Source organism: Emydura macquarii, unplaced genomic scaffold, assembly GCF_026122565.2.
Source record: "Emydura macquarii macquarii isolate MOO-44397 ecotype Brisbane River unplaced genomic scaffold, CSIRO-AGI_Emac_v2 contig_968, whole genome shotgun sequence".
NCBI classification, from domain to species: Eukaryota; Metazoa; Chordata; order Testudines; family Chelidae; genus Emydura; species Emydura macquarii.
In genome coordinates this window covers 6041502-6067408 of record NW_027131105.1, presented here as the reverse complement: position 1 = coordinate 6067408, position 25907 = coordinate 6041502, and the positions used below count along the sequence as shown (strand labels likewise).

Sequence of the window (25907 nt, the reverse complement as noted above, 5' to 3'; positions counted from 1 at the left end):
GCACAGCAGAGGATGGAAGGGGACAGATAGCATCAATCAGCACAAAGAAAACAGGATAGTTGGTTTATTTAAAACCCCTTATTCATCAACCACTCTTTCAGTTCATTGTCAAAATAGCCCTTGATACGGATGCTGCTGGTGACTTCATTGACTTGAATAGGTGGTAGTTTCCCAGTGAGCTGGGTGAGGAATTCCTTAACTTCTTCCTCCAGAGCCTGAGGTTAAAGAAACAGAACAAGAATAAGGTCTCCCCATAAATCAAATGACCACCCAAAAGTTTTTAGGCCTCAAATGCCAGGACAGGCTCTCAGCAGTTAAGAACTAGTTAGACTGTATTGGAATGAAGCAGAGTATGTGTCAGGCATAATGCTAGACACTTCAGAGATATTAATTATATCTTGTAGGAACTGCCAGAACAGCAGTCAATGGTCCATCTAGTCTGGTATTCTGTTTCCTGTGGTAATGGTTGATTCATTTGAAAATATCTCCCCCTTTTCTGCACCCATGCAACGAGGAGGAAAGTGAGCTCTCCTCAAGGAAAAAAAGCTTTGCTCCTTATTCTGTAGCATAATGTCCCTATTAGCTTTTTTCCTAACTAGTATCACTGCAGGGGCTATTATACTGGGGAACATGTTATAAAGCTATATGCCTCTGACTGCCTGTGGAACTGACTTCTGCAGAATATATTCAATACACTTTCTCCTAGTACTTTTAAATTTGCATTCCCTTTTGGGGTAAGGAGAATTACCTAATGTACATTGTTTAAAAAGAACATAAGAGCGCCATACTGGGTCAGACCAATGGTCCATCTAGCTCAGTATCCAGTCTTCTGAGAGTGGCCAATGCCAGGTGCCTCAGATGGAATAAACAGAACAGTCCCTATTCCCAGCTTCCAGCAAAGAGGCTAGGAACACTTCAGAGCATGGTTTTGTATCATCCTAGACTGTTGGACCCTAGTGCAGCAGTTCCCAAGCTGTGGTCTGTGGACCAAAATAACATCCTCACGAAGGAAATGTACAAGTTCATGTAAAATTTCATATTTTCTAAACCTACTACTGTAATTTATTTTACAACTAGTAGCATGTGGTGGTCTGCAAAATCTTTGGAGGTTGAAAAGGGGTCCACACACTTAAAGGGTGGGAACCTCTGCCCTAGTGGAATGAATTGGAATGGCACATACCCATATATCTCCTTCGATTTTCCTGATGACTGTCATCCTTCTGTTGCCACAAGTAATGTCCTTATAGACTGGAATGTTGTGCATGCGGGAACGTCTCACAAAGTAGGGAAAGGCAGGTGGAGTATCTAACCAAAAAAAATAGTGATTTCAACTCTAGGCCAGGGAACTGTCTGCCCTGCATGCTCCACTAGTGAGCTCAGAGCAGAAAAGTCACCCTGGTGAAGCTCATCATCTCGGTTTACAACTCTACCCTCCATATGACAGATTCCCCATACCATCTAAAAATCCAACTGGGTTGTTCCTGGCTAAAACAGTCACTGGTAAAAATGCAATCAGAATTTAGCTGACCTATGCATAAAGGCAGAACAGATGCCTGCTCACATGCCAGTAGCTAGGCTAAAAAACTGATGAATACATTTTTAGTCACTTTTCTGATACTAATGCGTAACAAGGCTTGTATTTCTTAAAATTTAGCAACAGACGATAAGTCTATTCTAGTCAAAGAAGCAGCATACCCTGCTGGAAGGGCTATTACAATCCTTGATCACTTTGTCTGTACATTACTCTTAAAAACACCAATCCTTTAAATTAACATACAAGCAACAGTGGCTGTAGCTCAAATTAAGTTACAGGAAGCAAGGCCAGAGTTAGGGACTAGTTTGTGCTGTTATTACTCCAAGTTAAGAATGCTGCAGGTTGAGTGCCTTTAGATCTGAGAAAATGTACCTTTTTCCTCTAGCTCATATACCCTTTAAGGTTATGCAGCAGTATGGGGGGAATTTTCAGACACAACTAGCAACTAACTCTTACCTTATGGAAACCACCTCATACAAAAAAAAACCCTGAGTCACTTTTAAGGAGCCTACATTCAAACCACTCACTGCATTATAATCCATAATCTGGTGGAAAAAACATATGCACAAAACTAGTTACCCTTCATTTCATTTAAATGTTCACAATTGTGGGAAATTAAAGACATATTGAAGTTAAAGCTTTATAACCATTAAAACAAACTGTCAACATCACATGCCAAAATATACAAAGTAAATATCCTTACCCCAAACTCAGTTCTCAAGCAGCATTTTTATGTTGACTATCTGTAAATGTCAATTATCCACCGAAATATTTTTCAGTGGTTTGTGGGTGTGTGCAGTGAAAATCAGCTTTTCATGATAAACACAATCCTTTCAAGCCTTGCTCCAGGACAGGTGCCCTCTCCTCTTACCTGCTGGTGCTCTCCAGCCAGATGGCGTAGGGTAAGAGTCGTGTTTGGGGGGATCAGGAATTCGAGTGGGTGGAATGAGTCGCTCCACAAATTTATATTCTTCAGTGGATTCCACAACCCCGGGATGATGAGGGTGGCTGGTGTCGGGTTTGTCCCGGGCCTGGCTCTGAAATGCAAGGGAGGGAGAGAGGAGACGCAATAACCATCAGGCTCTGCTCCGCCACACGGCTTGCAGGAGCCCTGCACTGCCTGGCCTGTCCCGCCATACGGCGAGCACCGTCTCACGGCAGGGCGGGAGCCAGGTGTGCTAGCCGCCTAGCGCTGTAAGGGGCCGGGCTGAGGGGGCGCGGGCGGCAAGGACGAAGCGGCGACCCGCGCCGCAGTCGTGCGGGAGCCACGTCAGGCCCCCTCCGCGGTACCTGCCGGGCAGTCACCTGTAGTAGCCGCCGGGCCCCCGCGCCCCATACGCCGCCTAGTCGTCTCCTTAGCACCGCCCGGGCTATGGCCGCCGCCATCTTGCTAACGCTACCGCGTTCGACTGGAGGCCAGGTCACCGGTCACCTCCCCTTCCCGCGGGCACGCGCGCGCCCCGCCCTCCCCAACGCCGGCTGACGTCAAAACGCGACATCTCCGCGCCCGCGGGCGGCAGCCGATTGCGTACAGCGTGACGCTTTACGCACCGCGCGCGTCTCCCTGTACGTATATCAGCGTGCGCGCTCCCAGCCCCTTCTTTCTTTCCGGCTCCATCTTTGTGTGGCGGCGCCGTTCGTCTCGTGGTGAGTCAGGCCCCGGATCCCCCCCGTCCTCCGGGGAGCGCGAGGCCTGGGGGAGGCTCGGGTGGGTTGCGAAGGGCTAGAGGGGGCGGGGCGTGGGGGCCTGGTCAGGCGGTGGCGGACCTGGCGGGAGGGGAGGGTTGGTTTGGGGAGCTCGAGGGGCGGGCTGGCGGAGAGAGGTTGTGGGGGGAGGGGTTCGGGATTCAGCCTTGGGGCTGGCCATGAGGCAGCTCTCGCCTCACCCGTCCCTGGGGGCTCGTGGTGCGGGGTCTCCCAGCCCCCTCCCCCGGGGCGGCATGGGGTGGGTGGCAGACAGGTAACATCTCGGGGAAGGAGCTGCAGCCCCTCCCTCCTCATCCACCACTGCAGCAGCCAGGTGCCTCACTGGCCTGGTCTGGGACAGAGGCCAGAGGAGGGCAGGTGGGGCTGACTTACGCCATGGGCCGTGGCTGGTGAGGAGATCCCTGGCTAGTACCGGGTGCCTTGTGTCTAGCCCAGGATGTTGGTGATTGGGGTAGTGGCTCTCCATTCTGCATCCCCGGGTAAAGTTGGCTGGCTCAGCTAGGCTCTTCTAACCATTATTCCCCAAGTGACCCACTACAAAAGGAACTGGGGGGGTGAGTGGATGAGCTGGGCTCGGTGGAAAAGCTGAGGGCCTGTGTCCCACTCTACCCTTTCCTGACAGGTAGTGGGGTTAGTGGCCTGGGAACATAGTAAAGAGCAGGGCTCCTGGATTCTATCCCCAGATCAGGGAGGAGAATGGAGTCGGTGGGTTAGAGCAGGTGAGGGCTAGGAGTCCTTCTGTACTAAATCCCTGAGTGGATTACTGAGGATGCTGCTACTCCAGTTTATCCAAACCTCCTTGTTAATTGATTGGCACATTACACAATCCTTGAGACTGATCCAGGCCCAGCAGCCGGCACTGACTTTCTGCCGGTACTGTGTCTGCTGCCACGGCAGCAGCAAAGTTCATCTGGGGAGAAGCATCAGTAAAGTTTCCTTGTTTATGACCTAATGGGTCTGCTACCTGAAACGTGCCATTGTTGGGAAGGTGCAGAGACTGACTTTGGCTAGATAGCACTTGATCTGGGGCAGCCAAAGCTGAATTCCAGGGCCTTTGGAGATACCCATTTGCCAGGGTTTGCGTATCCTGATTGCATTGTGTAGGTTATGATTTGCTTCTGTAGGCTGAGTCACTTAACTCATGTTTCAATATGGGATGCACAGCTAGAGAAGGGGACTGGAAGCCAGGTCTTCTGAGTTCCATCACTTGCTCTTCTGTTTAAGCAAGCAACAGGACTTCTGGGTTCTCTTTCTGGGTCTGTCACTCCCTCTGGAAACGAGAGGAGGAATGGGATCTAGTGGATTAAATTGGGGGTATTGGGAATCAGGACTCCTGGGTTCTATTCCTAGGTGTTTCACTAGTAGTTTTTTGTTTGAATTTTATCTGTAGAGCTCCCAGTAGGTTAGTGGGTAGCTGCTATGAAATATGACAGAGAAGCCGCTTGCCTCTCTCAGCTTGTCTGATATAATGTAACCACAGAATGCCAAACCTTATATCTTTAGCCTGCTGTGGAAATGGTCTGGTCTCAGGTAACTTTCCCTAACCCTTGTTCTGTTTACTCAGCATAGTTGGAACGATGCAGCTATTCATTCGTGCTCAGAATCTGCACACCCTTGAGGTATCTGGACAGGAAACAGTATCTCACATTAAGGTGAGGATTCCCTAGCCACATATTGTACTCTCTCTCCCCATCTGTTTGCTACTCCATGCCACCTAAACAATTCTGTGGGGCTTTTCAATGCATCCTTCAGCTGATTGCTTGTTCCCATGGGGTGAGGGGTGGAGGCAGAATTGCTGCCGATTTCTGATGATAAATACTGGGAAAGAAAGCACTGGGCACTGCATGTCCTTTTCCTCAGTTTATCTGTGATGAAGGCAGCCTTGAAAGATTCATAGGGACATGGCTGCCCAAAGCTGGACCACATCAGCCTTTGATCTTGACATTATACCCGCACTCCCTAATGTCTGCTCCTTCAGAAGACATTAAACATTCTGGAGTGCTTGCAACTAAAATATTCCTAGCATTTCTAATTGGGGTAATTCATGTATTTGGCCTTGCAGTTTGAATGAAGGGCTGTTAGTTTCACCCCATAACTTAGTGGTATCCCTTCCCAGTGCCACTCTAAACAATTCTGTCAGGCTTTTCTATAGCTCTTGTTCTTGTCATGGCCAAGTACAGGGATTCCTCTCCCTTCGAAGCATTTACCCTGTTCTTATCCCCTGAGACTGTTGGAATGCATCATCCCTTCCCTTGCAAGCCAGCCTGGACAGCTCTAACTCTTCCTGAATTAGTCCTTCTCACTCCTGATCTGTGGCAGTGGGATCTGAGCTTCTTCTAACCACTCAACCTGTTTAGGATTGTGCTGTCCAGAAAGAAACACTCTTTGATCTGGGATACTGTGCCCCCTTGGATGGCACACCTCCTGTGATGCTAGCAGACTTGAGGAAGGTGCTCTATTAGCTTTGCTTTCCTGGCTTCACCAGCTGATTGTACCCCTCTGTACTGTGTTTCTCCTATCAGGCTCACATTGAGTCCGTGGAGGGCATTGCACGTGAGGATCAGGTGGTTCTCTTGGGTGGAACTCCCTTGGAGGATGAAGCTATCCTTGAGCAATATGGCATCTGTGAACTCACCACCCTGGAGGTGGCTGCTCGCATGCTAGGTGGTAAGTATTAAAAAGTCCTGAGATGGGTTTACTAGACTCAAATTCCCGATGAGATCCCTGGAGGGGTGGAAGAGGCTTGCAAAAGAGTCCCCTCCCACAGTCTTCCTTAGCTGAGTTTCAAGAGGGGATGACTGATCTGATAACTCTGCTAGCAACAACAGGGTCATGCTAGACTGAGACCACTGCAGCTGATGGTGCATGAGAAACCAGAGCATCTGGGAGGATGCCCTATGTAAAATGAGCTTGCTGGATCTCAGCCCAGTCTACAGGGATCCACATAAGACCGCACTCAGATCCCTCTTATTCAGTCTGAGAGCCCAGAGTGAATGGAACACCCCAAACTCCTCTCCAGTTCAGGACTGAGGCCCATTGAGGTCGGTTGGTTGTGGGAGCCTTGCCAATTCTTCTGAGGTATGTCTACATTGCAATTTAAAAAACAAAAAACCCACCCCACAACACAGAGTCTCAGAGCATTGGTCAGCTGACTTGGGCTGTGGGGCTAAAAAATAGCAGTGTAGCTGTTCTGGTTGAAGCCTGGGCTCTGAGACCCTCCCCCTTCATGTGGTCTCTCAGTCCAAGTTCTAGCCTGAGCCTGAAAGTTTACATTGCAGTTCTGCAGTCCTGTGAGAATGAGTCAACTGACCTGGGCCAGCCATGGCACTAGACATACCTTTAGAGGCCCCCAGTCACCATGTTGCCATGTCTCCCTTATGAAGGAGGTTCAGGAGCCAGTTACTAGGGCCTGGGTTAACTTAAAGGGCTAGTGAATAAAACCCACGCCCTGGAATAACAAGGTTGGGATGAATCTGGCCACCAAGGCAACTGTCTCATCCACACTGTATATATTGCCCAGTATCCTGTGGCACTGAGGGCAGCTCTCCTGATTTCTCTCCCCAGGTAAGGTCCATGGCTCCCTGGCTCGTGCTGGGAAGGTGAGAGGCCAGACTCCCAAGGTAAGTGATTCTTTTGGTGCATTGATGTAACCTTGCTGGGGAGGGGCAGATTTTGAGGGTTTGTTGCACTTTGATATCAATAAACATTTTGAGACTACCACAACCTATTGGTTAGAGCAGGGGGATTAGGAGCCAGGAGTGCCTCCTCTTGGCATGTTGCTAACCATGCTCTCTCCCTCAAAGGTCGCCAAGCAAGAGAAGAAGAAGAAGAAGACTGGCCGTGCCAAGAGACGAATGCAGTACAACCGACGCTTTGTCAATATCGTGCCGGGCTTTGGCAAGAAGAAGGGCCCCAATGCTAACTCCTAAATAGCATGTCTCCCCCTCTCACCAAATAAAGCAGATGTCATCTGAATTCTGTCTTGTGGCTGCTTTCATTCTTAAGGCCCTGAAATCAGACTGTGGGGGGCATTCTCTTCTCCCTCCCCTTGCATGTGAGCTGGCTCTGTTCAAGATGCCTCTGAGTCCCAGCTACTCACAACTACTCCTGCCTGCCTGTGCTTCTTATTCCTCTAGGGCACTTCAAAGGAGGGACCCAGCTGTGAGTGGCTGAGAAGGGATGGGGAGGAGCTAGGACAACTGGGGGTGACCCACATGTTGCCTGCCTTACCTGGTGTCTTCACTCAGAGTTTAAACACTGCTGCATTGTTCTTCATTGGAGCCTTAGTGCATTAAGAGATTTTGTGTCCTGTAGGCAAACTGTGTTATGGGCACTAGAAAGGAGGAAGGGGAATGAGTGCTGGTATTGATTGTTCTATCTGGGCTGAATTCTGCACTCATTTTCTTTTTAGACTGTGCAGATTCTGGGGAGACATCCTGAGAAGAATAGAGCTGCTCATTTTGGTGTCCAAAGTCTAGAAAAAACCTTCCAGAGCTATTCTGGCAGCTGTAGCTACAACGAGCGGGAAACTCTGTTAATCTGTTTAAAGAGAGAGGAGGATAATCAGTAGAAAGGAAGAACAAAAAGATTGATCCAATGCTCTGAACTGTGCACTGACAACCAGGGTAGCTTGGTCCTGTTCCCCACTTCATGATTTAGAGTAATACAGTGGAAGACATGACTGGAGCTCTAATGCTGCTCACTTCATACAGCTCAAATATGTTGCTTTGTGCACAGTTTCTCCATTTGTAATGTGCAGATGATACTTGTAAGTCACTTGAGGCTTAATGTATTAAATATTTGAGAAGTGCTGGGAGAGATGGGCAAAGTGTTATTCCACCTGCCTTTTCATTAATGGGGGGGGCGGCACAAATGTTGTCCTCCTGCAGTGTCATTACTGCACTTTTAAGTGTGTATTGCTGGATATATAGTGGTGGGAAGAAGCAAGGGGCTCTTAAGAGGAAATGTTTTACTGGGCCTGTTTCTGCAAGAACCCAAAGCAATTTACATGGATCACTGCAGCTACCTCGGTGCTGGAGCAGTCTAGGTGCTTAGCAGTGATGACTGTCCTGACAACTGTATGGGAGGTAGTGATCATTGCTGTCACTATGCAGTGATTATTAATATAAGGGTGCCAGTCTTGAAAGGGCAGGACCGGTTCCAGACAGCAGCCCGCACGCTACGCAGTGGCCGCCGGAAGTAGCCGAAAGAGCGGCGGGCTCCGAAGCTGAGGAGGAAGCGCTCGAAACTAGGGCGGAATTTACCGAAGTGGTACGAGCGCTTCCGAAGCGAAGGCGGAAATATCCGAACGAAGCGGCGGTGGCGGAAACGCTCGAGTGCGTCCGAAGGCAGGAAGTCGGAAATGCCCGAGGGGGTGGTGGCGGAAACACCCGAGAGCTGCCAAGATGGAGGCGGCCGGGCCCTGCGGCCTGTGCCAGCGGGAGCGGGCCCCCTACACGTGTCCCCGCTGTAACGTACGCTTTTGCTCGGTGCCCTGTTACCGGGGACACGGGGCCTGCGCTGAGGCCTTCTACCGCCGGCAGCTGCTGCTTCGGTTCCAGGGCCAGCGGCGGGATCCGGCCTCCCGAGCCTGCCTGAAAGAGGCCCTGATCCGCTTGCGGGAGCTACGCGAGTCCGGGGATGCGGAGCTCCAGCTAGGCCGCGGCCCGGAAGACCAGGAAGACGGGCTATGGGAGCTGCTCAGTCCGGCCCAAAAAGTCGCCTTTCAGCGTCTGCTGAGCAGCGGGGAGATTGGGGCCATCCTGCCCCAGTGGAGGCCGTGGTGGCAGAGAGCGTCCCGGGGCCTGGTCCAGGAGCTGGGAGGTGCTGAGAGTGCCCAGGAGGCTGGGGACACCCAACCCCTTGCGGGCACCCAGAAGTCAGAGGAGAAGACCCAAGGCACAGCACCCATCTACCAGCCACCAGTGTCCCGAGGTGCTTGCCCCCCCATGGGCACCCAGCAGCCAGGGGAGTGCCAAGGCATAGCACCTACCCAGCAGCCGGAAGAAGTGCCAAGCCCTGTGCCTGCTGTGCTTGCATCCATTCCATTACTGAGCTCCCTGACCCGCAGCCCAGCCTCACCCCTGGTGTGCTTCCAGCTGCCTAATGCCCTCTATGCCTACGTCTTTGCCCTCACCCTCTACAATGGGGACCTGAGTGAAGATGAGCTGCTGCCTGAGTTCTCTGACATGGTCATGGATGTCTCCGGGGCGCTTGGCTCCAGGCAGGTCTTCCACTCCACAGCAGAGGCACTGCAGGCTGCTCTGCAGGCAGTGACAGCCAGCCAGTATTCCGAGTGCCCCCTGGGGAATGCAGGGGCTATGATGGCAGTGGCCCAGATCCTGATGGGGGAGAGTCAAGCCAAGCAGAAAGGCTACAGCCTGTCAGCCCTCTCCCATCTTGCCAGGCTGCTGGGCAAGGCCAAGAACCTGGTGCCAACAGAGGAACGGTCCAGGGTATATGGTGCTAAGAAGAAGTGTGAATTTCTGCTCTCCTGGGTCAATGAGAACCAGGAATCATTGACTGTCCTGGCCCTAGAAGTGCAGAGGGAATATAAAACCCATTTGGAGGCAGTCAAAGAGGTGGATGCAGTTACCAGAGAACTGGAGAAGATGTGGGGTGGGAAACTGCCCCCTGCAAAGAAGCCATTGATCAAGGAGTTGGACTGATGGCTGGAACTTAGTCAGTCCTAAAATCATCCACACACAAAACACTGGGGGATTTGACTGGAATCCGAGCCATTTAGAGACTGGATTATTTTGTTACATGGGGAAAACGGAATGAACCCTATCTTGGTGAATAGCTACTTTGGATAAATCCACACTGAGTCTTGGCACAAATGTTGATCTGGTTTCTAGGGGGTTGATCTGTTGTAATAAAAAAAGCAAAGCAGCAGGCTGTATGCATTCCTGTCTTCCATTCACTGGGACCCTTGGCATGTTCCATGTGCTTAAAGCATTGGTTGTTACTCTGATGGTTTCAAAGTTGGTATATTTTCCAGTGGTGCTGCAGAAACCTCTAGCTGGTCACAGTCCCCTGCTATGTGTTTTGTGTCCACCAAGTACAGATCTTTGCAGAAATCATCAATAAAAGGACAGCTAGACACCCCAAAGCTAGAGTTGTAAGCTAAAAAACAAGCATTGCCAGGACAAACATACTCTGCATCCTTACATCAGTGCTGGTAGCTGTTATAAACCACTGTCAAATTAATGGCAATGACAGACCATGGAAAGTCTTTGCTTTCCTATGGGAAATATATTCCCCCAAGTCCTACACTACATCATTAGACTGGAGCGTCAGCTGGAAATAACTAAAAAGACAGTTCCCACTGAGAGAGAGGCCGGACCCATTCACAGCTCAGGAGAGAATGAGAGACAGTGGCAGGAGAGAGAGTGAAACTGTCAGGTATTTTTAAAATCTGGTATTTTAATGTATGTCGTTTTATTTAGTTAATGTTTGTTTAGCTCTCTAAGCTATTGTAACTGATCACTGGTAGGAATGTAAGAATTGCTGGCCTGGATGAGACCCGTGGTCCATCTAATTTAATATCCTGCTGTAGGCAGATGATGTGTAATTTGCCCCATGTATGTCAGTGGGAGTTAGATTAGCTTTAAGACCTGAATAACAAGGTTTAATATTCCTTCCATAAAGTTATTTTGAATTATGACAACTGGATATTCTTGCTATCCATATAATAGTTGATCCCTTTTTTAATCTTGCTAAATTCTTCACCTCAATGACTTCCTGTGGCAGTGAGTTCAAGAGTCTAACCATGTGTGATCTGGAAAAGCTGTGTTTTGTTTTATCGGTGGCACAAAATGCACAGCACAGGACTTTGTTTGGATGATAAAAGGTTTACAAGATTGTTGGAAAAGAGGTCCATTTCCAAACTGTCATAGGATGCCACAGGTGAATTTCACATGACTCAAGGGGGAGGGAGGGTGTCAAGTCCTTTAAGTCTTTTTGGAAAGCTGTTGGTGTCCCGACGTCCCATTAGCTTTGTGTGATTAGTTAGAATTCTAACACATTAGTCTTACACTCTGTCCTACAGTGCCGGTGGTGGGTGGCAGGCTTCATGGAATGATACCCTAAGGTTTTGGCATGAGAGAGCTTGAATTTGTAGCCATTCAGGGCATGCTGCACAGCCTGTCTGTTCTGTTGCTTAGGACTGAGAGCCAGCTATGGATTGAAACCAGTGGGAGATTTTATTTGCGGTAGGTTGGTTGAGTGAGGGAGAATCGGAGGGGAAGGGAGAAGTCATGGAAGAATTTGTGTGAATTTAAAACAATACCTAGCTCTTATAATGGTATCCAATTGATCGCAACTCAAATTCTTTTCCCCACCCAAAGAAGGGTTAAGGTGTAAGCTTCAAACTAGCATTAACCTATCGTGGGTGGAGTGTGGCCCTGTGAGCTGAGAACTCCATTTGGTTAGGGCACTAGCCTATGACTCAGGAGACCTGGATTCAACTCCTGGCTCTGACACAGACTTCCTCCCTTAGGCTAAGTGATTTGCCCTTCTGTGCCTCAGTTTCTCCAGTAGGGATAATAGCACTGCCCAACCATATAGGGATGTTACGAGTAGAAATACACTGAAGATAGTAAAGTGCTCAGATGCTATGGTGATGGGGGCCATATCAGTGTCCAAGAGTATGTCTACACTGCTATAAAAGACCTGTGGTACAGGTGTGGCTGGTCCAGGTCACCTGACTTGGGCTGGAGCTGCGGGGCTATAAAATTGCCACTCATGAGATCTCAGGGCCTGGGTTCTACATTGCAATTTTATAACCCAGCAGCACAAACCCTGCTGGTCTGAGTCAGCTGACCTGAGCTCTGCATCTCAGTGCCATGGTTTTTTTTATCACAGTGTAGATGTACCTTAAGCCACATAGAGGCACAAGGAGGGAAATGAGTCACCGAACATCATCCAGCAGGCCAGTGGCAGAGCTGGAAATAGAATCCTCATCTGCTGAGTCCCAGTACTTCATTCTCTAAACCCCATGGCCATGAACACCTAATCCTTAGCTGGGGCCTCCCAGGGAGTCAGAATACAGACACCATTGCGTATCAATCTGCAGGGTTATCTGACTGCTGCTGGCCCCTCCCTGACTTCATAACTGGCTTCAGAGCCTGCAGCCTTTCTGAATGTTCCATACCACACAAGGACTTTGTGCGGCTGAGACTCCACTGAAGATGTGCCCTTTTATGTTTATACACAATTGAGCCATGTGGGCTTGTAGATCCTAAGGCCAGAAGGGATCATTGTGATCATCCAGTCTGATTTTTTTTCCCCCATGCACAGAGGCTGTAGAATTTTCCCCAGAAGCTGGATTAAAGCATGTGTTTTAGAAAGATACCTAGTTTTGTTTTAAAGTCTCCAGGCAATGGCCAGCCCACCGTTCCCCTGGTGAGCTGTTCCGGTGCTTAGTCACTCTCCCTGCTAGGAAATGGTTTTGTTTCCAGGTTACATTTATCTAACTTCAACTTCCAGCCATTGGATCTTGCTATGCCTTTGTCTGTTAGACTGAAAAGTCCCCGTCTATCAGATATTCAAACAGGCTCAGGTGCAGAAAAGAGCTCCTAGGCTCATGAGGGAAGTGGAGAGGCGACCTTAGGAGAAGAGACTGAAAGAGCTGGGCTTGTTTAGCCTGGCCATTGAAGGGTGAGAGGGAATCTGATGGCTCTCTCTAACCCTCTGGGGGTAAACCCTGGGAGGAAGAAGAGATTGAAGCTGAAGAACAATGTTGGGACAAGAACAAATGGAGATAAAGTGTCGAGGAATCAAATGAGGCTGGCAGTGAGAAGAAGGTTTCTACCCATCAAAGAAGTGAGGTTCGGGAACATACTCCCCCTAGAAGGAGTGTTGCCTATTTAGTTGATTGTTTCCTGTATTTAAGATCTGATAGTTTGTCCATCTAGCTGTCAGAAGCATAGCCAACACTTGACTTAGAACCCAGAGAGAGACTGCATTTGATATATTTTTAATAAAATCATTGTCACTTCAGTGCTTTGTCCAAAACCATACTCCAGCATTCCCCCAAAGGGGAATTTCCCCAGTCCTTAAAATTAATCAGGCCTTTACAGACACAGCAAACCAAAGTTGTAGTCCACTTCAAGTCAAAACAGACTCCCAGCCGTGACTCTCTCTTTGGGGCTTATCTTCATTCCTGTGTTAGCTCAAGATATAACTCAAGAGAGCTTCCAAGTTATGCAGGTTTGATCTTGGTGAAGGGAAACCTTCAGAGAATACAGGTGGCATTGGTGGTATGTAATTGGTGTGGTACAGTAGCACCCAGAAGCTCTAAGTGGAATGGGGACCTCCTTGTGCTAGGTGCTGCTCGTGGTGGACTGAGTACTGATCCCAGTGGCCCAGAATGGTTTTAAGAAAGTGGCTGACAGTCAAGGGTGATCTCCCCTTGGAGTCAGTGCTGACCCCAGTGCGCCAGCCTGGTGTCAATGGGGCAGTGCTGCAGGGAGCAGGGTAGGGGGCACTTTCCCCTCACAGTCAGTGCTGCAGTGAGGTGCCAGGGGATGCTGTGCTGTGGGGAGTGGGCTGGGAGTGGGAGTGGGGAGTGGGCTGGGGACTCAGCAGGGGGCGCTCTCTGCAGTCAGTGCTGACATGACACCTGTGCAGGGCAGAATCTACACTATTGGAGGTGCCACTTTTAAATGAGAGAGAAAATCGAGGCAGTCGGTACAGATCGCAGGTCGCTCTTCACAGGAGTTTGGGGGGGAACCCCCGTGTCCTGTTCACAGTCAGATGTATGCAGTGTTGCCAAACGGACAGGGAACTACATTCCGCCTCCCGAAATAGGCCTGGTAGTTTGAGTTCAGTAGAATAGTTGCATGCTGACATGCTATGTGCTGTTTAACTGCTGCTGTGTTCCTCCTCAGAGGCAGCTGCATGAAGTGATTGATGTGTGTGTGGAGCACTTCAGTAATATGGTGGTATTAGTTGTGAGGTCCTCCCTGCAACGCAGGTACCGTGTCTTTCTGACATCTCATCTGGGTATATCTAGCTTAAATTCCCTGCCATTGCAGGGGCTTTGGTTCACCTCAGTCCCTTCGATTCTCTGCCTGTGATACATAATAGTTAGGGCCCTATCCAATTCATGGCTGCAAAAAACGCATCATGGACCATGAAACCTGGTCTCCCTCATGAAATCTGGCTATTATAGGGGGTCGTGGTATTGCCACCCTTACTTCTGCACTGCCTTCAGCAATGGGCAGCCAGACAGCGACAGCTGCTGGCTGGGTGCCCAGCTCTGAAGGCAGTGCTGCAGCCAGCAGCAGGGCAGAAGTGATTGTATGGGGGGAAGGGACAGGGCCAGCCTTATGGGTGGGCGATGTGGGTAAGTGCCCAGGGTGCTGTGGTCACCCCACACATACCCCTGAGCACTGGACACAGAGATGGGGAAGCGCAGGGCTGGGGGCATCCTGGCCTGGGCTCCTACCATGCACCGGGCTCCAGCTGTTTGTCCTGGTGGGCTGGGTAGGTACACGACTTCCTTTTCCCCTGCACAGGCCACTCTTGGGACTGGGTCAGACCCACCTCTTGGAATGTCCCCTGCCCGCAGGAAGCTCTGCCACCCCCTTCCTCTCGCTTCCTGACCCCATCACTCCCACGGGGAGGAGTCATTGTACAGGGAGATGCCCCCACCCCCCATCTGCCTGGAAAGGGTGCCAAAAATTCACCTAGGGCACTATTTTTCCTAAGGCTGGCCCTGGAGTGGGGGATCATCCCAGCCTGCAGCCGCCACTCTCCAGCCACCCAGCTCTGAAGACAGTGCCACTGCCAGAAGCAGCACAGAAGTAAGAATGGAAATACCACGACCCCCTAAAGTAGTGACCCACCCCCCACAACCTCTTTTTGGGTTGGACCTTCATGGTTACAACACTGCGACATCTCAGATTTAGATATCTGAAACCGTGGAATTTAAGATTTTAAAAATTCTATGACCATGAAATTTACCAAAATAAACCATGAATGTGGCAGGACCCTAGTAATAGTTTAGGCTGCTGGGGGCTGTAATAACTTGGTCTCATTTCAGTTGTTGGGTTCAGTGTGTTGGGGGCTTGTGATATACAGGAGTCACAATAGATGACCCGGTGGTCCCATCTGGCCTTAAATTTGATGACTCTAGGAAAGCTTTGGATAGTACTTATACATCAGTCATTTAGTGCGTGCTGTGTAAGGCCTTGGGCTGGACAACACCCATGTTGTGTGTGGGTCTCTCTAGACTGCAGTGTGGAGAGAGAACCGTCATCTGCTAATCACACACAGCAGTTTGCAAAGCACCTTCAGGCTGTTCTATTTCTGCACCCACTCTGCGGCCTGATGGCTTTCTTTGTTCGTGTTGGCACAAGGGGGCTGGACTGGCAGCTTCTCACGGCCTCGTTGTATGCACTGATGAGAGAGGAAGGATGCTGCTCTGGTCAGGGCACTAGCTTAAACTATGGGAGATGTGGGTTCAAGTCCCTTCTCTTTCACAGACTTACTATATGACTAGGTAAGTCACATTGTCCATCTCTGCCCCAGTTTCCCCATCTGTAAAACGGGGTTATTAGCCCTGCCCTACCTCACAGGGGGAGTTGTTAAGATAAATCCATTAGTGAGTTGGAGGCACTTAGATACTACAGAAGAGGCAAGGCCATATAAATACCTAAGACAGACAGACAGACAGAAGGTGCAGCCTGACCAGTGGTAACTCCTGAGCCCCTTGTACACACAGCACCCCCACCCCTCATGTCCTCCAAGCCATAGGAGTTCAGCCTTTGTGACCCATTCACTTCCTGGGAATTCAGGAGGCTGCACAAACAAATCTACAGTTCCAGGTGGGAAAATGCCTTGGGGGCAGCATCTTGTCACCTAGGTATCACCATTTGCCTTGATTTGGTCGCCGCTCCTCTTTAGCCGTCAGTGGCAAAGCAAGGTGCAGCCCCAAGCTGCCTTTGGGCAGCAGTGACGGTAAACTAGCGTTAGTGTGCGGTTAGGGCTAATGGTGTTTGGGACACAGCAGGTCAAAGCAACTTCAGCTGTGGATGGATGTTCAGAAGGAGGAAGTGTCTCCCTGTCTAGGCTCTGGATTTACTCCATAAAACAGAAAGCTCCAGCAGGGGATGATCTTGTCTCTCCCCCAGGGACCGGTTGTGAACTGCATTGTTTGAATCATTTAAAGCTAGACAGTGCATAGCTCTGTGGAATACACTGGAGGGACTTCAGTAGGATTTAATCCCATTTGGGGACCGGTTGATGTGTGTTTGGCACTGACTCGGCGTGGACAGTGTCACAGCACAGATGCAGTAGGGGATGATAACGTGCTCTGGCGGTGAGGACAGACAGAGGCTAATGTCCCACTAGTGTTTGGGGGAAGTGGTGGGCAGATGTGAGCTGTCGTGCCTGGGTCTGCATGGGGTATGGTCTGCTGGGCCGCATCTCAGTAAAGGTAAGGGAAGATCCTGTAGGGAACTCGCCGGCAGTACTCCTGCCAGGCCAGCCCGTACTTCCGCAGGCACTGGTGCTCGTCCCGGGCCTCCCGGTGAATCAGCAGCAAGGTGAAGTAGAAGACGTAGAAGTAGGGCAGGACGTGTGTCAGGCCTGAGGAGGCAGGAGAGACATGGGGCATGAGGAGAGGAGGCCATGGGCCCTTCCTCTAGGGCCTTCTACTCGATAGCCTGAGTGCTGAGCATGCTTGTCCTGGGCATAGATTCCCCCCTGCCCCCATGTTCATGATACACTGATGCCATCTCACTGAAGGTGTGACCAGCGCCCTCCACCTGGGACTTCAGGCCAACCAGCTTCTATTTGGCCTGTGGCTGGAGTGTGGGGCAGCATGATTGGTGCCATCTGCTTGGGATGTGGCTGGGATATTGGGCCAACAGAACGGGCACCCTCTGTGTAGCTCATGGGAGACACGATGGGTGCCCCAGAGCAGACCCCACTGCCCTGAGGGCTAGAGTGATGCTGCCCTGCTTCCATTGCAGAGGGGCAGTAGGATATGCCTTGCATGCCCTAAAAGCACAGATCCCAGTGGGACACCAATGCTGTGGGCAGGAGGAGGAGACAGCCCCCGTCCCCCCAACACCTCCTTTCTAGCCTTTCCACAGACCCTGTCCATGCAGGATTTAGACTCACCACAGGGCAGCGACCAGGCCAGAGCCATGATGAGATCCCCCAAGTAGTTGGGGTGGCGCACAAACCCCCACCAGCCAGATACCAGGAGCCGCCGGCCTGTGGCTGTGGGGATGGTTTTGAGACCTGGGAGGAGAAGAGCATTACCCACATGCCATCCATTCCTCCCCACACTCTCATTAGCATCCCCTTCTTCTCCCCCGCCAGACTCCTCTTTCCAAGCCCCCCACATAACTCCCATCCCAGAGGTGGCTGCAGCTCACCAGCTACTCTCGGGTTGTTGGGGTTCCTGCGGAAAGTGTTCTTCTGGGAATTGGCGCTGCGGAAGATGCAGTAGCCCAGACCTGCCAAGAAGAGGACCAGAGTGAGTATAGGCTGTGGGAGCTCTTGGCGTGGGGATACTGGCACGTCTGCCGTGTATTGGTATAGGAGCAGATCGCTTAGGAAAGGATAAAGGGGTGAACGAGAATGCTGGTGGATACAGACTCAGGGGTGACATTGAGCAGGGCTTTCAATCATCAAGCTTCCGGGTGTGACTTGGGGCTGATCAGGAAGGGATTTCACCCCATTGTACAGCAAGGTGCGTTATAGGGTTGGGTGAGGCAAGAAGGGTGTGCGGGGGGGAAAGAGACACTGGTAAATGGGGTCATGGGGTAAAGTGGGAGGGATACTACACCTGTTGGACTTGGCTAGATGGGTCTATCGGTTTGATCCAGGAGGGGAGAGGAGGAGGATACAGGCAGGGCTGGATGGGCCTATTGGTCTGATATGTGAGAGGGAATCACCTGAATCTCACCATTGAGCAATAGGATCCCAACAGCCATGGGCAGGCTCAGCTTTTGGGGATGGTTGACCAGGAAGTAGGCCTGCAGGCTGTAGGTGAAGGGCACCCAGGCCAGGTCCCCGAAGGCCAACATGAAGCCAAACCCATCGTGTACGATGTCCATGGTGGTGAGGATGGCCTCCTGCAGGACACAGAGGAGCCACATCCAGCATGGATAGAAATCAATGGTTGAAAAAACTAAATATTTTTAAAAATTAAATCTATTAAAAATTAAATTTTAAATTAAGAACCTATGTGAAGGCCTAACCATGTTATAATCTATGAAAATCATTTACATACAAAAAACAATATTAAGCAGTACTCAGAAGTTTGCGGCTAAGTTTAAAGAAAGCAAAGACACTGAACTGCTGGATGTCACTGGCTAGGCACCTAGAACCAGAGTTTGCTGAAGTGCTAAACCACCTTTCAACTGCTGGCAGTAATCTTTTCTGTAGGTGCAGAGAGAGTATTTTCTTCATTTCATTTTATTCAACTAAATCAGTTCAGTGACTAGTTCACTTGAAGTTAAGAAGCCAATTGGGAGTTGAAAAAGCGGAAAGCTTGTTTTTTCTCTTCCAATCTATGAAGAAAAACTAGGTGTGAAAGGATGAGATCAACTTGTTCTAAAAGTCTTGCAGGACATAGTGACCAGAAACAATCAGTTCAATTCTCTAACTACAGATACAGCCTTTGTTAAATAAAGTCAGTTTTAAACAGTACACATGAATCGATACATTTTTAAAAAATGTTTTAGTACACAAAGTACTTTTATTTTATTAAAACCCCAAAAATGCTGGGTTTTGTGTATTTTTTATTGAATTTTAAATTTACATCTAAATAGAGCTGGACACAAATCACAAGTAAAAAAATCAATCATCACATTGTAAATAAATACAACAGTCACCGTTTTCTAACATAACAAAAAGTGTAAAAATTAAAAATCGGAGTCAATGTAAATTAAACTATCTAATTGCTTTAAAAAAGGGGTATAGATATAGTGTGTCCTCCTGGTCAGCAAAAAGAAGTACCAAATTTAGTATAAAGCCACGGTATGTTTGTTGGCAAATTAACATGTTTTAATAATTACCAGCCAATGAGAATCAACCTTTTGTTAGGAAAATAACTGCAAATGCAAATAACAAAAAACAAGCTACAAATAAAGTACAAATGCAAAACTTGATTAAAATTAATTATTTAAATTGCTTCAATTTAAATCAACCCCACCCTGGCCGTATCTGTGCTTTAAATCAGTGGTTCTCAACCTTTCCAGACTACTGTATCCCTTACAGGAGTCTGATTTGTCTTGCATACCCCAGGTGTCACCTCACTTAAAAATTACTTGCTTACAAAATCAGACATAAAAATACAAAACTATCACAGCACACTACTGAAAAATTGCTCATTTTTAGCATATAATTATAAAATAAATCAACTGGAATATAAATATTGTACTTACATTTCAGCATACAGTTTATAGAGCAGCATAAAGTCATTGTTTGTATGAAATTTTAGTTTGTACTGACTTCGCTAGTGCTTTTTATGTAGCCTGTTGTAAAACTTGGCAAATTTCTAGATGAGTTGATGAACCCCCGGAAGACCTCTGTGTACCCCCAGGGGTACATGTACCCCTGGTTGAGAACCACTGTTTTAAACCACCAAATCCCACCCTCTTCTCAGAGCTGGGTCCTTTCCCCCAGCCCTCCTGCTCTAACCACTGGATCCCACCCTCCTCCCAGACATGGGAAGGAATGGAGGAGGCCTCCCCTAAAGTTCCCTCTATAGCCCCTAGGCCAGTGCAGATCCAAAGCCAAGGACGAGCCAGAGATGTGGGAGTGACTCACCTCATTCCAAAGTGCATCCACCACATAGAGCAGCTGGAAGGCATTGACCAGGACCATGGCGAGGGAGGGGCTGCCCCGCAGCTCAGTCTCTTTCACCAGCATGGCCATGTTCACCAGTGCCTGGCAGGAGGGGAGCAGTCAGGTGGGGTTTGGAGACCTGCCTCCCTCCCTGCTCCTTCCCCAGCCCCCAACGCCCTTCCTGCCCAGAGAAAAACACCTGATTGCTGAGCGGGACCCCCCCAACATTTCTCTGACATACTGGGGCAGACCAGCCTGGTATCCTCCCTTCCCCGCTGCCCCAGATCTGACCAGCAGGCCTGGAAAAGACCATGGGCCCATCCTGCCTGATTTTACCCCTACCCCTGCATCCACCAGTGGGCCCACCCATGCCTGGTATCCCACACTCCCTGCTGCCCCAGATCAGACCAGTGGGTCCATCCAGTCTGGTACTCCACACTCCTCCCCGCCATGCTTGATCAGACTAATGGGTCCATCTAGGCTGGTATTTCTGGCTATGGATAGTACCTGCTACACATGGACACCTGGAGGGAGGGAGATTCCCCCTTGCTATCTCCCCTCACCCCTGACTAGTGTTCCCCTGTAGCAGGTTTTCCTATTATCCTTTGCCTTAGGAAGTGTTACTACACAGATCGCTATTGCCGCCATGGGCCCAAGGGGCTTTCTGCAGCAGGAAGCATACTGACACCCCACCCACTTACCCAGCCCAGGAGGCCTGGCCGGAGCTCGCAGAAGTACTTCAGGTCGAAGGAGCCAATGCGTGGGTTCAGCTCATGGCCCATGAAGAAGTCGTAGATTGGGTTCCCTGTGTGATCAATAGCAAGGCAGGCACCTCAGGGAGGAATAGCTACTCCCACTTCCTCTCCCTGCCCTCATGGATTAGACCAATAGGCCCATCCAGCCCGGTATCTCCCCCCTGCTCCCTGCTGCCCCAGATCAGACCAGTGTGCCCATCCCACTAGTCTGGTGTCTCCCACTCCTGCTGTGCTAAATCTGGCTGTGTCTTGTCTCCAATGGATGCTATTGTTGGATGATTCATTGTAAGGATAAACTCCCTACAGCAAAGGTGGTTCCTTCCTGACTCTCATCAGCTGATCAGGTACCTCCTTTGCAGTTTATACCCCCTGGCATCACTGATTGCTCTCATCTCCTCCGTTCCCCGCATCTCCCCGAGATGCACCATGTGTGAACTGTGTGTCTAAGAGAGTGTCTGTGTGTTAGTGCGTGCACAAGTGTCCCAGTGTATGTGGGGTGCACAAGGGTCAGTATGCACATATCTGTGTGTGTTCACACCATCTGTGTGCGTGCATGCACAAGATCATCCCTGTGTCTGTGTATCCCGTATGTATGGAAGGACTCACCTGAGTTCCCACCAGGTGCCAGCGCCGTCTCTGGGGCAAAGAGGGACTTGAAGTAGAGGAGGAAGCTGAGGCCGAAGGCCAGCAGCAAGGCCGAGAAAGCCAACTGCAGGAAGTGGTCATAGATGTAGCTGAGGCGCAGCCCGGCTGCCAGCCCAGCTCCTACCACCAGGCCCGTGACCCCCATCGCATGGAAAGCTGCAGTGCGGGAGGAAGGAAAGCAGGACACATGCTGCTTTGTGGCCTTTTAGCTGAGGATCCTCGAGTTACAGCCCACTGTGGTATTCTGGGGAAACTGAGGCATGAAGTGGTGAAGGGATTTGCCCAAGGTAACACAGGGAATCTGTGGCAGAGCTGGGGATAGAACCCAGTTGTCCTGACTCCTAGCCCCTTGCTCTGACCCACTAGACAGCACTTCCTCCCCAATACCATAACTTGTTATATGAGGAAATTCAGTAAGTGATGTGACTGGCTACACATTCTGGGGCGGGTCATAGTCAATCTCCCCTCCCACACAAAACCTGACACCCACCATTAATGCGATACTGGAGCCGGCTCTTGTCTCGAAGAACGATCCCTTCTGTGACCTGGGGGAAAGCCACACGCAGCCGGTTAGCTCTGATCTCCCTCCGACTCCTCTCACTGACCAATCTTCCATGGAGCCTCAACTCACAACTGTGTAGGTGAACTGAGTTTGGGCAAGTCTCAGCCTAGATGTTGTAGCCTTCCAGCCATGATCTGGCTCAGCCCATGGCCCATGCAACTCGCATGTGCCCTTGACTCCCCCATAGGGCAACCAAACAGGTACCATTAGACAGAGGGCACCAGCAGGGAAGGAGACGTCCTGCCTTCCCCTCGGTCCCCCGATGAGGCTAGCCCCAGCATTACCTTCCCCATAGGCAGCATGTAGAGGGCAGCCTGGAGTCCCACCCAACCAAGGAGCAGCAGGAAGGCGTGGGGGTTCCAGAGGCTGCTCATGGGTGGCAGTGGGGGCGGGAAGTTCAGCACGCTGGCTTGCTCAGTGCGACACGTCAGCAGAAGATAGAAGACGGTAGCTGGCATGAAAAAGATGAAGATCAAGGTTCCTGTAGAGGGAAGAAGGAGAGGTTAGTGGGACTAGGTGCCCAGGGTGGTCAGAGCTGTGACAGGCAGCAGGGTCCCTGAGAGATAAGCTCACACACTGAGTCAGTGGCAGAGCTGGGAACCCAGGAGTCCTGACTCCCAGCTCCTCCCTGCTCTAACCATGTTGCTGCATGCACAGCCCTCATGCACAGCTCCGGTTTGCCCTGCCTTTTACAGGACAAAGTTTCAGGGTAATTGATCTACTGCCTTCCAACCCCCCGTCACCCTCGCCTTACCCAGGGGCCCCCCGAACTCCAGCTCTTTGGTGCGCGGGATCTTATAGCGATCCATCATCCTCGTGCTCCAGCCCTCTCTGCCCAGATATAAAGCTCTTCCCAAAGGAGCCGCTATGGAGCCTCTCAAACCTCAGTCACTTCCTCCTTCAGGAGAGGCTCTTGTGGATGCCGGACCTATGGAACAGAACATGGACCATTAGTGTCTGCCACTCTCTGGCTGACAGTGGTTGCGGTGGGAGGGTTGGAGACACAGCCCACACCAATCTGGGTTGGGTGTTTAGCCTACAGCCAGGGCTACACTGCAAAATTATGTTACGTCGGCACACAGCCACCATAGTTATTGAATCACTTGTGCATGCGCACTTGGCTCCTTGCGTCGGCGGTGCGTGTCCTCACCAGGAGCGCTTGTTTCGCTTGTACTGTCAGGCTGGGGCATTGTGGGACGGCTCCTGAAAGCCAGTAAGAGTCAAGGAAAGCAATACAGTGTCTACACTGACACTGCGTCAACCTAACTACATCTACTGTGACTGTACGCCGCTCGGGGAGGTGGTGCTACTAAATCGGCAGAGAGCGGCACTTAGGTCAGCAGGAGCCAAATTTAAGTGAAGGCACTTCCACAGCTAGGTCGACGCAAGGCAGCTGACGTCAACCTAACCATGTAGCGGAGATCAGGCCTACATGCCGCTGCTGGGGCTGACGTTGTCTCAGGCCTACAAAGAGGTGAATCGTGAGTCTGACATTGCCATCCCCTGAGTATGCAGCCATCATGGGAAGGGATCAGGCATGGCTCTCATGCTGCTTAGCCTGGACTGTTTTTTGCTTTCTGACAACCCACCCTGTTAGGACCAGGATGTGAGCAGTCTTGCCTAGGAGTTAGAGCAGGGGACAGGAACCGGGAGTCAGAAGCCACTACCTGGAGCCAGTGGTCAGAGCTGGAGTCTGAAGCCAATAACCAGAGCCAGGCAAGGATGCAGGGCTGGGGTGAACTGGAGCAGGACCAGAACAGGGCAGGAGCAAGGCAGGCACAGGAGCCACTACAGCTGCAAGTGTAAGTGCTGAACTGAACTGCATGGTTGTTGAGCACAGAGGCAGAGTTGTTGTATAACTTGGCCAATTGGGCGGGCTGGCCAATAAGGTGATTTTGCCACTGCCTGACGGCTAAACCAGCCATGAGGGAACTCAGCCCCAGGGTTCTTGACCCTCCCCTCCCGGTCGTTCATGTCATTCACTTGTTTTTCTTTTCATCTTACTGGTTGCTTCAGTAAAATCCAGTAGCATGGAGTTCCATGGGTTTATTAGACATGATGAGTATCAAACTGCCTGTATCGGAGTGCTAGCCCCTGTGCGGTGAGGGGGGACAGATTATTTTAATTGGACACAGACGTCAAATAGCTTTGAGGATCTGGGCCTAAGCAACTTGCTCACAGTCCCACAGGGAGCCTGGGGTAGAGCAGGGCATTGAATGCAGATCTATAGATAAGGGAAAGATAAGCTGCCGGCTCAGAGAAGACCTGGAAATGCTTCCAGCAATGGTTACAGAAAGAAAAAAGTCCTGGCTGGTCTGGAGTTACTGATGTCTGGCAGAACAGTTTTTTGTCGTTTTCAAGTATGTTTGTAGACAGGCCTAAGGCTGGGATCGCAGGGTCAGGATTGAGAAGGAGGAAAGGCCAGAACCAGAATAGCAGATGGGGCTGCAGGCTGATATTGAGAAGCGCCAGCCAGGCTTGTGGCAGGGAGTCCAGGATTGCAACTGCGGATTGGGATTGAGGGGCATCAATGCACAAAGGAGAAAGTTTGGGCAATGGGTAGCCAGGCCCACAGCACTTGGATTTCAGAGCCTCCAAATTCACAAAAAGGAAAGAATTTCAAACTCCTCCAGAAACCCCCTTCCTAGCGGGGATCTGTCAGTTTCACAGTCTGCTGCCGGTGGCTGCACAAGACCATGCTGTCCTGTCAGCCATATTAAATGCTGCGGCACCCCTCACCAAGTTAACCATCGCTCAGAGCGATGTTGAGCTGCATCTCTGCCTGCTGCCCGCCTCTGTGTGACAAACCGATGCTCCTACTTTCAGCACAATCCTACCTGACAGGCCCGTGTGCGTCTCTCCAGTGCACAGACAATAGGTACTAGCGATGGCTCTGCAGTCCTCCGCTCACACACTCCAGTTCCTGTCCCTTTAACCCACATCAGCTGAGCTGTTGTCATACCAGCTAATTGTAGCCCATCCTCTCGGTCCATCCTCTCACTATCACCAAACATCCAATCCGAGAGCGGGGAGTTTTGCAGAACTAGGGGCAAAGCCAGAGCTTCTGGCCTATCAGGATGGCTCTGAGCCTTTTATTAACCAAGTGGGTGGATCAAACTCCCTAAGCTCTTCCTTTTCTGGCCCTGAGCCGGTCATGGCATGGCTGCCTTGCTCCGCCGAGTATCCCAGGCTGCAGCACTGGAAAGCAGCCTTGGATGGGGCGGTACAGGCGTGTTTGTGTGTGCAGTGAAAGCCAAATGAGCAAGCTGGCTCCATACCCCAGCTTGTCTCACTCACAGTTCAGGCACTTTGAGATAGAGGCTGCTGGCATGCTAGGGCCAGAGTGGAGACTTGGGAAACACTCGGTGGTTGTTGCCTAGTCATATTTGAAGGATCTCGAGTTGTGTGCTCCCAGTTCCGCTGAGATGCAGCTAATGTGAAGGGCAGCAACAAGCACACAGCACCCTGCCCAACAGAGAGAAGGGAGGACGTGTTGCTGGAAGACACCTAGGCTCTTAAGAAAAGTATCCTGGGATCTTTGGTCTCCGTATGGATCTCAGTTTTAAAAGCTTCCTACTTGCTGTCAAACAGATGTGATTCGGTTCTAGGTCATTTCATACCTGAAGCACTGTGCCAGCCCCTCTGGCCTGCAGATGATCACGGAAGCCAGTAAATCTGTTGAGAAGAGAGGGAATATGTTCATTTTTGTAGCCTGGGAACAGTGGGCAGGGGAGGAATGATTGGGTGCAGGAGATTTCCTTCATTCCCTGGTGGTGCAGGGGCTGACGCACAGTGTAACTGGGGAAGAAATCCCTGGAAATTGTTCAGGGGCCAGGTCTCTCTGGCTCAACATTTGCAAGTCGCTCAGAGAAACTAGGACCTGTGGTTTATC

The 25907-nt window shown here is 50.4% G+C and overlaps 4 protein-coding genes across 6 annotated transcripts; 2 read left to right on the top strand and 2 right to left on the bottom strand.

Annotated features, from left to right (window-relative positions):
• Positions 1-49: 49 nt before the first annotated feature.
• MRPL49 (mitochondrial ribosomal protein L49) lies at positions 50-3023 on the bottom strand. 2 transcript variants are annotated; one of them, XM_067543968.1, is made up of 4 exons: positions 2825-3023; positions 2406-2571; positions 1181-1305; positions 50-215 (listed from the first exon to the last, which is right to left on the bottom strand). In XM_067543968.1, exons 1-4 carry the CDS (start codon positions 2918-2920, stop codon positions 69-71), a joined length of 534 nt encoding a protein of 177 aa, XP_067400069.1. In that variant the 5' UTR covers positions 2921-3023; the 3' UTR covers positions 50-68. The 2 variants fall into 2 exon arrangements, with proteins under 2 accessions (XP_067400069.1, XP_067400070.1); XM_067543969.1 differs by having other exon boundaries at positions 2840-3018.
• Positions 3024-3114: 91 nt separating this feature from the next.
• Positions 3115-7216, top strand: FAU (FAU ubiquitin like and ribosomal protein S30 fusion). 2 transcript variants are annotated; one of them, XM_067543970.1, is made up of 5 exons: positions 3115-3181; positions 4806-4893; positions 5764-5908; positions 6806-6861; positions 7045-7216. In XM_067543970.1, exons 2-5 carry the CDS (start codon positions 4819-4821, stop codon positions 7168-7170), a joined length of 402 nt encoding a protein of 133 aa, XP_067400071.1. In that variant the 5' UTR covers positions 3115-3181; positions 4806-4818; the 3' UTR covers positions 7171-7216. The 2 variants fall into 2 exon arrangements, with proteins under 2 accessions (XP_067400071.1, XP_067400072.1); XM_067543971.1 differs by having other exon boundaries at positions 3123-3181; positions 4811-4893.
• Positions 7217-8594: 1378 nt separating this feature from the next.
• ZNHIT2 (zinc finger HIT-type containing 2) lies at positions 8595-10712 on the top strand. Its single transcript, XM_067543956.1, has one exon. The coding sequence runs from the start codon at positions 8647-8649 to the stop codon at positions 9907-9909; it is 1263 nt and encodes a 420-aa protein (XP_067400057.1). The 5' UTR covers positions 8595-8646; the 3' UTR covers positions 9910-10712.
• Positions 10713-12981: 2269 nt separating this feature from the next.
• TM7SF2 (transmembrane 7 superfamily member 2) lies at positions 12982-24945 on the bottom strand. The gene is made up of 11 exons (XM_067543955.1): positions 24853-24945; positions 22770-22943; positions 22300-22496; positions 21944-21998; positions 21415-21609; positions 20755-20858; positions 20036-20155; positions 18168-18336; positions 17635-17715; positions 17375-17497; positions 12982-16837 (listed from the first exon to the last, which is right to left on the bottom strand). Exons 2-11 carry the CDS (start codon positions 22825-22827, stop codon positions 16677-16679), a joined length of 1263 nt encoding a protein of 420 aa, XP_067400056.1. The 5' UTR covers positions 22828-22943; positions 24853-24945; the 3' UTR covers positions 12982-16676.
• Between the last annotated feature and the right edge of the window lie 962 nt (positions 24946-25907).